This window comes from Sminthopsis crassicaudata, chromosome 1, assembly GCF_048593235.1.
Source record: "Sminthopsis crassicaudata isolate SCR6 chromosome 1, ASM4859323v1, whole genome shotgun sequence".
In the NCBI taxonomy this organism is placed as follows: domain Eukaryota; kingdom Metazoa; phylum Chordata; class Mammalia; order Dasyuromorphia; family Dasyuridae; genus Sminthopsis; species Sminthopsis crassicaudata.
Window position 1 is genome coordinate 161,740,130 of NC_133617.1, and position 16,130 is coordinate 161,756,259.

The 16,130-nt window shown below is 34.2% G+C and overlaps 1 protein-coding gene across 7 annotated transcripts in view; it reads left to right on the plus strand.

The window, feature by feature from the left end:
• Nucleotides 1-16,130, plus strand: part of EXOC2 (exocyst complex component 2) — a 219,817-nt gene that overhangs the window by 123,811 nt on the left and 79,876 nt on the right. For all 7 annotated transcript variants that reach the window (XM_074270394.1, XM_074270421.1, XM_074270446.1 and 4 more), the window contains exons 18-21: nt 3,955-4,016; nt 13,268-13,348; nt 13,776-13,835; nt 14,509-14,570. In XM_074270394.1, coding sequence (XP_074126495.1) covers nt 3,955-4,016; nt 13,268-13,348; nt 13,776-13,835; nt 14,509-14,570 — 265 coding nt within the window. The remainder of the gene's footprint in view (nt 1-3,954; nt 4,017-13,267; nt 13,349-13,775; nt 13,836-14,508; nt 14,571-16,130) is intronic.

A 16,130-nucleotide genomic window follows, 5' to 3' on the forward strand; every position in this document is an offset into this window, starting at 1 on the left:
TATCCTAAATATTGAAAAGGAGCATCTCTTTGAATTTTTTCTGGAGCTATGTAGTTCCTTAGTGTTTCTATGGTCTTTTGTAAACATGCTTCTAACATTTGCTCCTCAGGTGCACATCCAATATATCATCCATGTAATGTAATAACATTACTTTTGGAAATGCTTTTGTTACTGGAGTAAGAGCAGAAGCAATATACATTTGATATGTAGTAGGGCTATTTTTCATTCCCTGTGGCAAAACTGTACATTCATATCTTTTGTAAGGCTCAGCTAAGTTAATGCTGGGCACTGAAAAGGCAAATCTTTTCATAACCTCCTTATCTAGAGGGATAGAATAGAAACAATCCTTAATGTCTATAACCCACAGATGCCATTCTCTAGGCAATTGAGTAGGAGATGGAAGTCCAGGTTGAAGAGTTCCCATAGTTTACAGCTGTTCATTTACCTTTCTTAAATCAGTCAACATCCTCCATTTTCCAGATTTCTTTTTAACAACAAATACTGGGGAATTCCAAGGACTTAGAGAAGATTGTAAGTGTCCTTGGTCAAGTTGTTCCTGTACTATATCTGACAAGGCCTGAATTTTATTGCTACCTAAGGGCCACTGTTCTATCCACACTGGTGTATCAATTTTCCATTGGATAGGAACAGGTGAAAGTGGTGGCAGGCCTTCAACAGCAGCCCTGCCTAAAAAACCGAAGTATTCATTTTTAACCCTAATTGTTATAAAATGTCTCTTCCCCACAGATTGATGGGGATTTTTTTCAACTATAAAAGGAGTAAAAACTCCTGTTTCACCTTCAGCTATCCATCTTAAAGGGGTTGCACTACCTTCAGCTGCTATTGATCCTCCTACCCCAGACATGTAGGTGTCTGCCTTAGTCTTTGGTCAGTGACTTGGCCAGTTGGCACCTCTAATGACTGTGCAATCTGCACCTGTGTCCACCAGTCCTTCTAATGGTATGCCATTTATATAGATGGTGAGCATAGGTTGGTCAGCTATCACAGCTGCTGTCCAGTATATTCCTGGATTTTGCTGCTTGGAGTCAGAACGTGGGTGACTATCACCAGGTTGCTTATTAGGGGTTTGTTTCAATAAACCCGATGCTACTACTTCCCCTGGTTGATAAGTTACATATTGTCTACCTGTGTTAGTGACTAGTATATTATCTACACATTCCCTAGTTTCCCACATCAGTGTATGGATGTTTTGTAAGCACTCTCAGGAGGTGAAGTGGTCAAGGCTACTGTGCCTGGAGACAAGGGATCCATAGGCTGGAGAGGAACAGATTTCACCTCTCCAGGGAATATCTCAGTTGTCCCAGCCGTATACAACTCTATTCTTCCCAATTGTAATCCTTTTCTCCCATCAGTTGCTTCCTGGCTGATTGATTATATAATCCTTTTTTTTCCCCATCAGATGGCTTCCTAGCTGATTGGTCATGTCTGAGTATTGAACTTATAAAGACTCTCTGCATGTAGCATTGGCTGCCATCATGCCCCAATTTTACTTTTTTGCTTTGGGCCCTGGGGTTGAGTCCCCTGTCCCATTTCCCTGAATCAGTCTACATTCTGATGCCCAATGGAAGCCTCTGTTGCATTTTGGACATGGAGTTTTGGGTCTTGTTCTCTCACCCTGTTGTCTCACTCTGTCTCTATGCCAACATTGAGCTTTCAGATGCCCTACTTTACCATGTTGAAAGCATTGACGAGTCTCTCTGGAAGTCCCTTGCCAAAAGGAACTCTGTCTTCCCATGTTCGGATCTTGGGAAGTCTGTATCATAGCCTGGCTATAAAAGGTATTTGTGCCCATTGTGGCACAGCATCTTATGATCTCCTCTAAAAGGAGCATCCTTGTGTAGTCCTAGTATAATTCTTCTACAAACCTCATTAGCATTTTCTTTAGCAAGTTGCCTTATCATAATTTCTGTTGCTGCATTTTCACCAATAGTTTGTATGATAGCTGCCTGCAGATAGCTTTTTGTCCCACAAAATCAGCAAAGGTTTCATTTGGCCTTGTGCTGTTTTTGTGAAGGCTTCTCCTCTGTCTTGTTTACCTGGGAGAAAACCCCATGCTTTTATAGCAGCAGCAACAATTTACTCATATGCTGCTATGGGGTAATTAATCTGTGCTGAAGTGTCTGCATAAGATCCTACACCTTTTAGTTGGTCATGGGTGATTAAAGTATTAACTCCAGTTTGCCTATTTTGTTAGGCTTATATCCTAAAGAGTTTACTATATTCAGAAAGCTACAACAAATTTTGTCCAGGTACTAAATAAGCATGTGCTTGCTATAGATTTCCAGTCACCAAGGTTTGAATTTTAATAGGCCAAATTTTGTAATAACATCTTAACATAAGATGATGTAGACTCATAAAGAATGCAAGCCTTTTTCAGATCTTTGATAATTTCTTGATTAAAGGGAGTGCATCTTCTCCTATCTTGACCTGAAGAGTTAAGTTGTTCAATCACAGGATACATTTCAATTCTCAAATCAGCTGTATTCTCCCTTTCCTCTTTGGCTTTAAATAGTACCTTTTGCAACCTAGTCATGGGGGGAGGGTGATTGTTGGGAGGAAGGTGCTGGTGATATCACTGCTCTTCCCACTTCTCTTCCTCCGTCCACCCAGGAAGGAAAGTTGATGGGGGAGGGTCAAGAACCTGCTCAGGTGTAGGTGGAGTTGAAGCCGGGCTGTGAGAGTGAGAATCACCACATTCTTTAAGCTCAATTAACTCCCCATGCTTTTTGGCAATATTCTCATTACCCTCTCCTTTCTTTTCCTCTTTCTCCTCATACTTCCTTATGTGACTGTTCTTTTCTTTCTTTTTCTTTCTTTTTTTTAGAATTTGCGGTATTCTTTAAGGCCAATTGTATTATGTTGTATATTTAGAATGTTTCTTTAAAAATTGAATCAGGACCTTTATCATTGTAATATTCACATAGTTAATCTCCTACTAGTTTCCAATTATCTGCTTCTGTTTCTTCTTCTTTGAAGAACCAAGGGGACATGCATTCTAATGTATCTGAGTCCACCAATCTGCTCCCGAGTTACAAGCAAACCTTGCCTCTTTATTAATCTAAGTATGCTTCCTGTAGATCTCCCTCGGGGTAAGGGTGGGAGTGGGGGGGAACCTTTTCTTATTATCTGCCCCATTTAGCTAGAAAAGGAAAGTTAATAGTTTAGCTCTTAACAAAGTAAGTTCCCTGTTTGTCTATTTTAATACTCACCCTATTTCCTGGTCACAGGGACTTCTTCAGTGAAATTAGGGAAATTGCCCCCCCTTCGGTGCCAAATGTAAAGTACGGGCTAGCTCCCTGGGATAAATCAAAGTCCTTGGTCTTTAGAGGGAGAAGTGAAGGAGGCAGGCAAGCTGCCAGGTGGTTCATCAAAGATGTACCCTGGATTCTGGAATCCAGAGTCTCCAGCCTCTTTCCTCCTTGTCCTGTGGACAAGTGACCCTGGCTTTTCTCCCCCGCCTTCTAGTCCTTGTCTATGATTGTCTCACCACTAAACATTCAGCCAGCACCTCACTCCCTCATCTAAATATGTGTATAGAGCCATTGTCTCACATTGAATAGGTAATTAGCTTTAAGTGCTGAGTTGTCTGATTCAAGCATACCTTTTTGGAGTTTCAGCCCTCTACATTTGTTGATGTTAGTCAAGTTCAGAATAATTAAAAAAAAAAAAAAAAACCAAACCTTTAAACCTAAAAAAAAATAAGAAAAAATATGTCTTCATATTAGCTTTTTACTTCATCAGGAAATTGTAAACAATTTCTATTGCCTGAATCTACCAAAAGAGACAGAAGACTTCTGTAATTACTAATGTCACTTGTTACTAATACATCTAATTAAGCCAAACAAAATGACAAATTGACATGTTATATTTGTTTCTGGGAGTTCCTTGAATTATTTAAAATTAAAATTAATTATGTTGTGTTTCTTAATACAGATATAAAAAGACTAGCTGAAAAGGAAGACTGGATTGTTGATAATGAAGGCCTGACATCTTTAGTAAGTTTAATTAATTCTTTAATTACTTTTTACATATTTAATCTTGCTATTTTTAATATATAATTTTCTACTTATAGAGCAATACATTGAGCTCTTGTTTTGTTTTTAGTGGGAAAAAATTTGCTCTCTGGATTTATAGCTTTTGACATTATCTAGTAGTCGAAAATTCTATCCTTAAGGAAGTTTCTCTTTCCAAAAGCCATTGTTACTCAAATTAGTAGTATAATATTGCCTCAGCACTAAAGCAAACCAATAAAGACAGTTGATGTTAACAATGCAAAGAGCACTAGTTCTGGAATGAAAGGACTTGGGTTCAGATCCCATCCATGACTCTTACTTTCCATGTTCCCTTGGGTGTATACCCTAATCTATCTGGGATTTAGTCCTCATTTGTAAAATTGAAAGATGGCATTACATGTGCCTTCAGTCTCTTTTAGCTCCCAACCTATCATCCTGCTGAACTAAGTCAACTCTTGACTGATTCTTGTTCTATTATTCCTGGTTCCCTAGTCTTTTATCTCCATTCACCCCTTGCAAAACCTTGACCTGTATTACTCTCACTATGTGACTATTTTTCTGTTTTGTTTGGTTTAACTAGATATATAAGTAACAAAGTTATCTCACAGAAATTTTCTGACTTTTTTGGTAGATTCAAATGTATTTTGTTCACTAAATTTTCCTGATGAAGTTAAAAAGCTGTTATGAAGAAATATTTATATTTTTTAGGTTTAAAGTTTTTTTTATTATTCTAAATATTGACAATCATTCATAAACATGAATATTTGAATGTACAAAAGAAGTGCCCAAAATATATGAAACCTTAAGTCTGTTTTGTACAGAAATACATACATATACATAAACACACATATATTTTAAAAACTATAACATATTTGATATATTTGTTTCAAAGCTGTCTTAATTGTGCCTTTAAATTTTTTTGTTTTCTCTGGGAATTTAAAAAAATGCTATTAAACAATGAAGTTTCTCAGCTGTATTAACTAAGCCCACTGCAAATTTTTTCTTATCTATCTCTACTGAATCTTCACTTTAATAAGATAGTCTTTTCTAATTGATTTTCTGTCCCACTGAACACAGTTGTTGTAAGCCTTTTTTTCTCTCCTCAAGCCATTCATACCAATTCTCCAGTCTCCCCACATATATACACAGCTAATAATTTCACCTCATACTTAAACCCCCAAAATAAGGCCATTCACTAGACTTCTTCTTTTCTAGTCATTCTGACATCTTCTTTATCATCTCTTACCTTATTACACTGTCTTTCTCCTTACCCAAGGCCAATTCCTTTAACCTGTTCTTTTGATCCTATTTCCTCCTATGTTCTCCATCAAATTGCTTACATTGCCATCCTTCGTTGGTGCTCTTTCATTCTTGACTTTCCTAAAGCAACATTGTAAAGGGCTGAAACTGTTGAGTTAATGCACTGAGGTTGGACAATCGAGCACAGCACTTAAGGCTAATTACCGATTGGACACTACTCTATAAGTATATGCTTGGAAAATGACCCTTCCTGTTATCCTGTGCTAGCCCAATTGTTTGATGTATACAGAGAATTGTGGGAGGGACTAAGGGGTGGAGTGAGACTAACCAGGGTCACTTCTGGGCGGGAGACAAGTCTCGGAGATCCTGCATCTATCCCCTTGACTTCTACTACTAAAGACCAAGAATAAAGACTTTTGCTTATCCTGACTCCAGCTGATTCTAAGGTATCTAGGGTGCTAACGCAATCATCACACAACATTGCATATTTTTTCATCCCTGGGTTGTTGGGATCCTATGGTCTCTTATTTTTCCTATCTTACTGACTGTGTCTCTCTCAGTCTCCTTCTATGGGACTTTATGTCATGCCCACTAATTCTGGGAGTACCCCGTCTCAGACCTGAGCCCTTTTCAGTGTTCCTTCTTCCTTCTCCCACTTGATCATCTCCTTATCTCCCTTCATTTCAATATCTTCCCTGTGTATATGATCCCCAGTCGGTCTATCCAGCCCTATCATGCTTCTGAATTCCAGGTCTTCATTGCCAACTGACTCTTAGAGTGCCCAATCTAAATTTCCTTTAGGCATCTTATACTCACTGTATTTAGGTCAGTACATGTAAGAATAGAAAGATCACTGGCTCTAGATTCAGAAGACTTGCATTCAAATCCCACTTCTGCTATTACTACCTTATTGACCTACTGGACTAGATTCTCCTTGGGCATTAGTTTTTTAATATTTGAAATAAAAATAGTTGTCAAGATGGCTTCTGAGTTTCCTTCTAGCCAAATATATATAGCTGATCCTGTGTATTACTAAAACTAAAGCTTCTGTCTTTCTCCAAATATATCTGTCTTCCACACTTCTCTATTATTTTCAGCCTCAGCACAGTAGCTCCTCACTATCACTTAACTCCAGGTATCCTCTCAATGCTAAATCTTGTCATTTCAATTTCCACAGTATCTTTTGGATAAGTCTCCTTCCTTCCATTTATCCGGCCAATTCATTGGTACAGATTGTCATTATCTCCCACTTGGACTAATTCTGTTGCCTCCCAATTGGTCTCTCAAATCTTTCCTTATCCATCTTCCATGCAAATACCAAAGTGATTTTCCTAAATTTCAAGTCTGGCCATGGCTCATGTCTATTCAGTAAACTTCAATAGTTCTCTTTTACCTTTAAGATCCAAATATAAACTCTTCTGCTTGATATTTGATATATTTGACAACTTCACCCATTCTTACCTTTCTTGATCCAGCTATATTGACTAACTTGTTCCTAACACATCATACTCTGTCCTATCCACATTCTTTCTGCTTGATGTCCTCCATGGCTGGAATGCTGAACCTCTTCATCTCTGTTTCCTGAAATCATTATTCCTTTCTAGATTGAATTCAGACATGACACCTTTCTCAGTCTCTCCAATTACTAAGAGTAATAACTAGCATTTGTGTAGCACTTCTATGTTATAGGCACTGTGCTAAATGTTTTACAAATATTATCTCATTTGATCTTCATAATAACTCTGCAGAGTAAGTGCTATTATTTTAGAGTTGAGGAAACTGAGGTAGACAGGTTAAATGCATTGCTCAAGATTAGACAGCTAGAAAAGTGTCTGAAGATGTATTTTAACTAATTTTTCTGACTCCAGACTCAGTGTTCTATCTGCTGCGCCACCAGCTATTGATACTTTTCTCAGTAAGATTACCTTGTATTTATATTGTATGTATTTTGTATATATCTATCTGTTCATGTTATGTACCCCATTAGAATGTAAGCTCCTTGAGAACAAAAACTTTTTCCTTTTTGTTTCTATGTCTCCCTTTTCTTAGCATGATCCTCATAGCATGGTGCTTAATGAATGCTTATTAATTGGTGCTATGAAATGACCTTTCCTTTAAAATGATCATTGTCCTGTATTTCCTATTATAATTTTTTTTAGTGTATAATTTTTAGGAGTGCATTATACTTGTATTGTTTTGTAAACTTAAAACATCATTCAGCCTCCTAGATTTTTCAGAAAAATTAAATATAACTTAAATGTAATTTAAATGTATGAAATTATAAGCCTAAAAGAGATCCACCAAAAGAAACATTTTTAGCCTAGCTGAAAAGATGTATGTCTGTGTTATAGAAACTTAGACCCACAAGGGATAAATTACTTTCTCTATGACAGTATATACTCTCTGTAAGTAGCATAGCTGGTACTAGAGCCCAGGTGTTCTGGATCCTACTATATAGTCCAGCCTAACTTGTTTAGATGAGGGAACTGAAACTAAGAAAGACTTGTCCAAGGTCACATAGAGATAGTGAGTGGCAGAGCCAGGATATGAACGTAGAATATCTATAGCTATGTGTTATCACTTTTTAAACTTGTCAACTTCTCTTAATTTCACCTTCTTTCTCTCTCATATGAGTACATTTGTTTTACCTGATATAGTCCTTGACGGGATGTTGCCTAGCGAATAAGGGGATGGCCTTGAACAGGAATACCTGAATTTGCATCAACTTTCTGACATACATGACTATGTGACACTGGGCAAGTCACCTACTTTCAGTGTTCTAAGTAACTCTATAAGACTATCAATCAGTTGTAAACAAGGCAGCAATCTGCATTGAGGGAAAGTTTTCTTCTCTGGGAGTTTTCTATACCAATAAAATCACAAATCTTGTCTTTCTTCCATCCCTAACATAGTCCTGGTAAAGATAAAATAGTGTAAAAGAATTAAAAAACCTTTGAAATCATTGTGATTATTTTAAAAAGCAAAATTGCCACTCAGAGATAAGGTATTGACATTAAAAACAAATCTTGAAAGAAAATGTTATATGTACATACTTGCACATATAAGAAGGACCAGAACTATTTTTTATAAGACTAGTGATGTATGCGTCATTCTGTACAGTGTTATCCACTGAATCTGGCTATATGAACACATACTGATTAGTATAGAAAAGTTCATGTGAAAATGTTTTGTAACAGTGAAATGATTACCACAGAAACTTTTTTATAGTTAATTAATTAAGTTTCTTATATAACATAGTGATATCTTAACTATGAAACAATTGATTTACTAGCCATGCAGATTAATACAAATAATAACCTAAAATTGGGTTCAGAGAAAGTAAGTGTTTTGGGGAAAGAAACAAATGACCAATAACCAGAATACTAGTATATTGTGTGAATGAATGGTCCTAGACAGTAATATATCTGACTATAGTTACTAAGTATATTTTTCTAAAGCCATTTTTATTGATCTAAAATATTGTCACTGTAGATCTGAATGCAGATGATGTGAAAGTTCTTTAGCCAGACAGCACAGACCTCTCTTAATGGGTATGTTAGTAGACACTCCAATCTTTTGTCTTTAACTCTTAAAATGCACTGCCTGTTCGGTTTTCCCTCTTTCTGTCAATGGCACCTAGTCAACCATGGTCCCTTGATGGCTTTTCCCTGTCTCTTACCTCTCATGCTCCATAAATTACCAAATCCTGCCAATTCTTCCTCTACTGTACCTTCACATATATTCTCTTCTGTCTAGTTTCACTTATACTACCCTTAAATAGATTCTATTCACTTTAACTATTGCTTCAACTTTTTGTTTTATTGGATATATCTGACACAATTTTCAAGGTGACGAATTGGATTTTGATTCCTTTATCAGCCCTAACCCTGCAATCATGTTAGAATTTATTCAGAATTATCTTCCTTAAGTTTACCTCCTTTGTCTAGCATTTAAGGTTCCTCAGTCTTTTGAACCACCTTTTCTTTTTCATCTTTAATGAATATTACTTCTCTACACATACTCTACTAAAAACAAAAGTTTTTTTGTCCTCCCAAATGTGTCCTTAGCCTTCCTTACTTTTTCTCTTTGCCCGAAAAAAATTTCCTTGCTTTGTTAAATTCCTATAAATTGTTTAAAGCTCAAATTAAATGCCAACTTCTTCCTAAAATTTTGCTTTTCCTTCCCTCTCTTTCCTCCAGCAGTGAGAAAATTCCCTCTTTGGACCTCACATAGCACTTTCTTTTTATTTCTCTGATATCTCTTCTCTAATATTTAGTGTCATAGTGTACATCTATAATACTTAATATTAAAGTTAATATATATCTATTATACTTAGTCTATAACATTTTGCAGGTGTCTTATCCTCTCACTAGATGGAAGTTCCATGATGACGTAGGCGATGTGTAACCTAAGAATCCATAATACAATGAGTATAATAAGTAATTAACATGTAAAATTAGAAGTATAGACTATCTTATCTCTAGCATCTCTTTCAGTTCTACATCCAGTGATCCCTTGTGAAAATGAATTGAAAAAAAACTTGGACAAGTCACAAAGTTTGCATAGTCTTCAATAGATGACAGTAGGACAGGCCCTGGAGTTGGAGTCAGAACTTAGGTGCACTTTTAAGCTTTGCCATTTACTATTCTCACAATATTGAGGAAATAATTCTAGATCCCTGAAGCACAATTTTTTCCTCTGTAAAATGTGCTGGAAGATGTAAATGTAGTAGATGCATAGAGTCAAATCAAATAGAATTAGAGGCTTCTAATGGGCACATAGGATTTCTTCAAGATTCATTTTGACTTAGTTTTAAAATGTATTATTTATATTTTATTTTGTTAAATTTTTTCCCAATTACATCTTAATCTGGTTCTGGCCATATTCAGGAATGTTATGGGCTACATCTATAGACGTTTAACATCTATAGACTAGAACTTTTGATTCCTTTCTAGCTCAGATTTGATTGACATCTGTAAAAGTCCAAGACATTCTTGAGTGAAACATGAACCATTTTATCTTTGTACAGAATCACAGCTAAGGTATCATATTAGTTAGACTTTTCTTAATACGATCATCTTTTTCTTTTTGTCTCAAATCCTATCATAAAAACATTTAATTTTTCTTGATAACATTCCAATACAATTCTCCCCATTTATTTAGAATGATATTAATTTTATTCTCTTTCCTTACTAGGTAGTTGGGAATGATTTCTAATCTTCATCAGGTCAGGTTTTGAAATGAACGGTAAATGCAACCCCAGAATAACTGTTCTTTCAGACTGAGGCAACAACTAAAGTGTTATCTTTAATTTGAACTTGCTTTGCAACATTCTGAAACAGTTCATTTGAGAGCATCCTGTTTTCTTCTCATTTTGAAAAGTGGCCTTTATCTACCTTTACTCAGTTTGGATCAGTTCTGAGAATTTTATTTTTCTTCAGAACTGGAATAGTCTGTGATGATTCCTTAATCAGCAAAATTTGATGATTCATGAACTATACACATAGATGCTTATTACAGCTAAGTATTTTTCTTTGGGAAAGAAAAAAAAAGTCAAGATTTTTGTTGATTTACAATTTTATTTATATTCTGTGTTTGTGTTCCTTGTTTAATTTTAGCCTGCCCTGACTTAAAAAATAAAATGATACAACTATCCATTTTATAGTTCAATTAAAATTTTCCTTTTGTCTGCTGAAAACTCAGAGAAGTATGTTCATACTTCTTGGTTTTGAAATAACCTTCTGATTCTGTCTTTCGGGTTTTCTACATTCTTTATTATCTAGAATATAAATGGATATGAAAAAGCAAGAAGAGAAGAAAAATTGATTCTAGATTTCATTTAAAGTTATTTACATAAAGGAAATCAGGCCAAGTAAAGAAACCAAAAAAAAAAAAAAAAAAATAGTAAGCACTAATTCAGTACAGTCATTGAATTCCAGAGTTCAGAGTCTGTTACAAGATTAAGTGGAAAACCAGTAATCATCATCTCCTAATTAAGAGAAATTCTGATCCTTCATATTTTTTTTAAAAAAATATACATCAATCCTAACACTTTATAGCTATAACTATCTTTAATTCAATAGTCCCACTTTGATATTATTCTTTAGAGTGCCATCTAATGGTTTTAAAATAGTGTGGCAAAATAACCAGTGTAAGAGAGAGTAATAATGCTAACATTCCAGTACTTTGATTTTATAAAATATTTGTTTTTTATAGAAAACTTTTTTTCCCTACATCTTTCTTAGCACAAAGCCTTTTGTATATATAGGTTAATTATGACTCTACGTACGCAGACAAGTTGAATTTTTCAAAGAGGGCTTAACTATGTGACATCTATGGCAAATCCTTTTAGTTACTCTCTACTATTATCATCTATTCTAATCCAAGTCCTTCTTTGAAATAAACATCACTATTTACTTTTGTTCCTTCATTTAGTCTAATAGGTGCTTCTCCCCCTTAGGGAAAATGTAAGCCATAAAGCTTAGAACTGGATCCTTGTAGACATCTTAAACTCAATATGTCTGAAACTGAATTTTACCATAAAACCATCTTCTCTTCCCAAACTATCCCTTAACTGTTGAGAGAACCACCATCCTCCTAGTCACCTAGGTTTGCAAGCTTGTCATTCTCAATTCCTCATTCTCTCTTAAGTAAATCTCATATCCAGTCAGTTGTCAAATTCGACTATTTCTAGTTTTATAGCACCCCTTGTGTATGCCCCCTTTTCTCCTCTGACCCTGGCCCATTCTAGTTCAGGTTCTTAGCATCTCACTTTACAGTACCCTATTGGTTAGTCTCCCTGACTCAAATCTCTTCCTTCTTCAGTTTGGCCTACATTCAGCTGTCATAGTGATCATCTTAAAAGCTCAAGTATGAATTTTTACTCTCCCAATTCAATCAACTGCAAAACTCCCTTCTATTTTCAAAATTGAATATAAAATCCCTTGTTTGGTTTTCAGAGTCTTTGTATCCACAGTGCTTAATACAATTGCTGGCACATAACAGGCATTTAATAAATGATTGTTGATGAATTAGAAAAGAGACTGTCTCTATTTAACAAATTCAAATTCATCTGATAAGTCATGTTGATTATTCCTCTCTGGGTTGCTGGGATAGATTAATCCTGGGCAACTATAGATAGCCTAAGTAAGACATTTACATTGTGGTACCTTTAGACCACAGGTAAAGAGGTATTGATATGTTCTGATTAATTGGTATTTTTGTTAAATTCAGTTTTAATTTCCTAATTGTCTAAAAATATTTCTCTGCCTTAATTTGAATGTAATAGACTGAAAAATGTTTATGCACTGAAATTTTCTATTTCTTTAATCATTATTTTGTATATTAATTTTTATTGTAAAGTATATTATTATACAAATAAAATGAATATAATTTCTCTATATTTTAGCAATGTATTTGATAAAAATATCTCATGCCATTCCTGTGGAAAAGATAGTGATGTGGGTAGAAATGGTAGTTATATGGTTATGAGTTGGATCCAAAGAAGAGTCATTATTGTTTCAGCATCAGCTTGAAAGAATGTTCTAGTGAAGAGCTTTGAAGATCTGTGCTTAGCTCTGTGCTTTTTAACATTTTTTAGAACAAAATATAGATGATGTGGTTTGATGTACAAAAATATCTTGACATATTAGGACATTGGGCTAAATTTAATGATATAAAATTGAACTAAAATAAGCATAAAATATTATCCTTGGAGTTAAAAATTGACTTGACTTAACAAGTATGAAATAGAGTTTCAGACAAAGCAATTTGTCTAAAAAAAAAAAAAGGTCAGCTTATCTCTTTGGAAATCTTTGGTTAGAGGCTAAATGACCATTATCCACTATGTAGACTGTGTACTATAGCGGGAATTCTCTTGTAACCCATAATTAGAGCTTATTGGATCCCTTCAAGTGAAATTCTATGATTTCTTTGAAATGTTAATTATGAAAAATATATTTTTTTTCTTTCAGCCGTCTCAATTTGAACAATGCATTGTACATTCCTTGCAGTCACTCAGAGGGGTTCTGGAATGTAAACCTGGAGAAGCTAGTGTAAGTTTCTTTTAATTTCACTCTTCTCACTTTTAAAATGCATAGATACAGCTGAAGCACCCAAAAATTATAGCAAAAGATCTTTAAGACACTGTAATCCTATTTTTTCCTCTCAATATGCATGTTTCATGTAATTAAATATACTATTGCTTATTTCTGGTTCTGAGATGGCTCATGTGTAATATAATGGTACTATAATGTTCTAGGTAAATTATTAATTTTAAATACCTTTTAATTAATTATATTTTTCATATATTAAAAATATGACATTATTAGTTACTTGTACTTATTATTCCTATATTTTCATCTTTTCACATGTCTCATATCTTAGTAAATTAAAATTATAATAAAAAAATTAAGATATATCAATGAATCTGTGCTTTTCCTTAGTAGGGACTCAAATTATTCATTGTAAATATTGTTCTAGGTTTTTCAGCAGCCTAAAACACAGGAAGAGGTGTGCCAGCTAAGCATCAATATCATGCAGGTAATATTCAAAAAACAATAATGTATAGTAAGCTTGAGAGTGATGTAATCTCTCAATTTCTTTTCCTGTTCATAATGATTCGGAAGGTATAAAATAAAGAATGGCAATAAGCCTCTCAAACATCCCTCTTTGCTAATAGGGAATTGTGTAATACTGATTAAATCACTTCAGATATATTCAGTATTTACTGTGATGGGGAAGATATAAAATTTAGATAAGGCAAGATCCTTGCCCTAAGGTCATTTATAGCCTGGTTCAAAAAAGAGATACCTCACCCTATCTTAAAAAAAAAAAAAATGAGACAATTAGATTACATGCCCCTAAGTCCCTTTCAGTTCTGATATTCTAATGAGATGATATTGTATGTGCTATCTTTTGTTATTTTGTTTGAGTATTTCAGACATATACTAATATTATTTTTAGATTGTATTTCCTACTGAAATATCATACGATTTGGATGTAGAATAGATATGAGAGTTTCTGTGTATGTTTCTTGGAGGGTGGAGAGCATGACGGAAAAGGAATGATTTTTACTACACCAGAGTCAATTAAAGAACATTTTTTAAAAAAAGAAAAAGAACTTATTTTAAATATCTATGTGAAAAAAATTGTTTGCAGTTTTATGAAAAATTTTTTAAAAATTGATCTCTGAATATTATTATTTCTGCCTTAGGTTTTTATATATTGTCTTGAACAATTGAGTACCAAGCCTGATGGAGACATAGATACTACACAGTAAGTGCCCCAGAAATGGATCAAGTTGGGAAATGTAATAGAATAAAACTGAAAGAGGACCCAGTGCAGTAAAAAGAGTGCTCGATAAGAAATTGGGTCCTGGGTTGAAATCCTAGTAGACTCATTACTTACTGTTTCATATAAATTGCTGTAACCTTTTGAATTTCCAATTCCTTATTTGCAGAATGAAGTTAAATTGTAAGACCACTAATATCCCTTTAAACACCAAAACTAAAAGCACATAAAATATAAATCTTTAAAATTACTGAATTGAATTATTGAGGTCTCAATAATGAACAGATAGAATGGGGTTTTTTTTTAATGTCATTCAAAAAATACTTATGAAGTACATACTCTTTGGAAGGCACTATCGGGAGCACAAAGATTGATTTTAGACTCTGTTAGGGCAAGACAATATCATATTTACCTTTATTTTTGTTTTATTCTTTAGTACAGGTCCTATACAGGTAGTTTTGTAATTTAAATAAAATTATTAGTAATTTTTGGTTTTTATATCACCTTTATTTTCCAAATATATTTCTCCTAACAAACTATACTTTGTAACAAGGATTTAAAAAAAAAAAAAAAAAAAAGAAGGAAAAATTGCAGCAAAATTAACTATATAGCACATCAGCCAAGTCAGACAATGTTTGTAATATCTCATATTTATAGTCCCCCACTTTTGCAAAGAATTAGGGGAAACACATTTTCTCCTGTCCAGGGCCAGGTTTGATCATTATAGTTACATAAGTTTGTTTTTCTGCTTGTTGATTTTTCTCCATTTAGATTATTTTGACTACTGTGTACGTTATTTTACTTCTTAGGTTTACCTCACTCTAGGTCAGTTCATGTCTTCTCATGTTGCACTTCTTTATATTCATTGTTTCTTATGATGCTACAATATAAACATTGATGTACCTCAGTTTCTTTAGCCTGTCTCCATTTATCTGTCTCAATTTATCTGCTTTGTTTTCATTTCATCCATTCCTTCCACTTAAAAAAGTTGTTATGAATATAGGAATTATTTTGGTGTATATGAAACTTCTTGGCCTCCTTAAGATATATAATAAACATAGCAGTGGAATTTTTAATCACCTTTTTAAAAATAAAATTCTAAATTGGTTTCCAGAATGATTAGACCAATTTAAAATTCCTTCAACAATGTATTAATATAAGTAGAACCACAATAGCAGAGTACCAAAAGATTTCAGTGACTCTTCCATTTCCCCTTTCCCACCAAAAAACAAAACCTAAAAACCCTTCTCTAAATAAGTCTAGAAAATTTACCTATATAAATCTTAATGTGGAAATCTAAGAAGAAAATCACAGCAAGTCATTTTTTTCACAGCAAATCATTTTTTTCATCCTGGGGAGAAAAAGAAAGATCTATAGACATGAGGAGTGTGCTAGCACAAGGAGAGAGAGGCTGTGCCCTTAAACTAGAAGTAATACTGGCTTTAGCAGAGAGAATCTTTATAGGATTTGAGAACAGGTGCTAATTGACAACTCAGATACATAACACCAGTTCAGATTTACAGATCTGCATCCAAGTATAGTAAT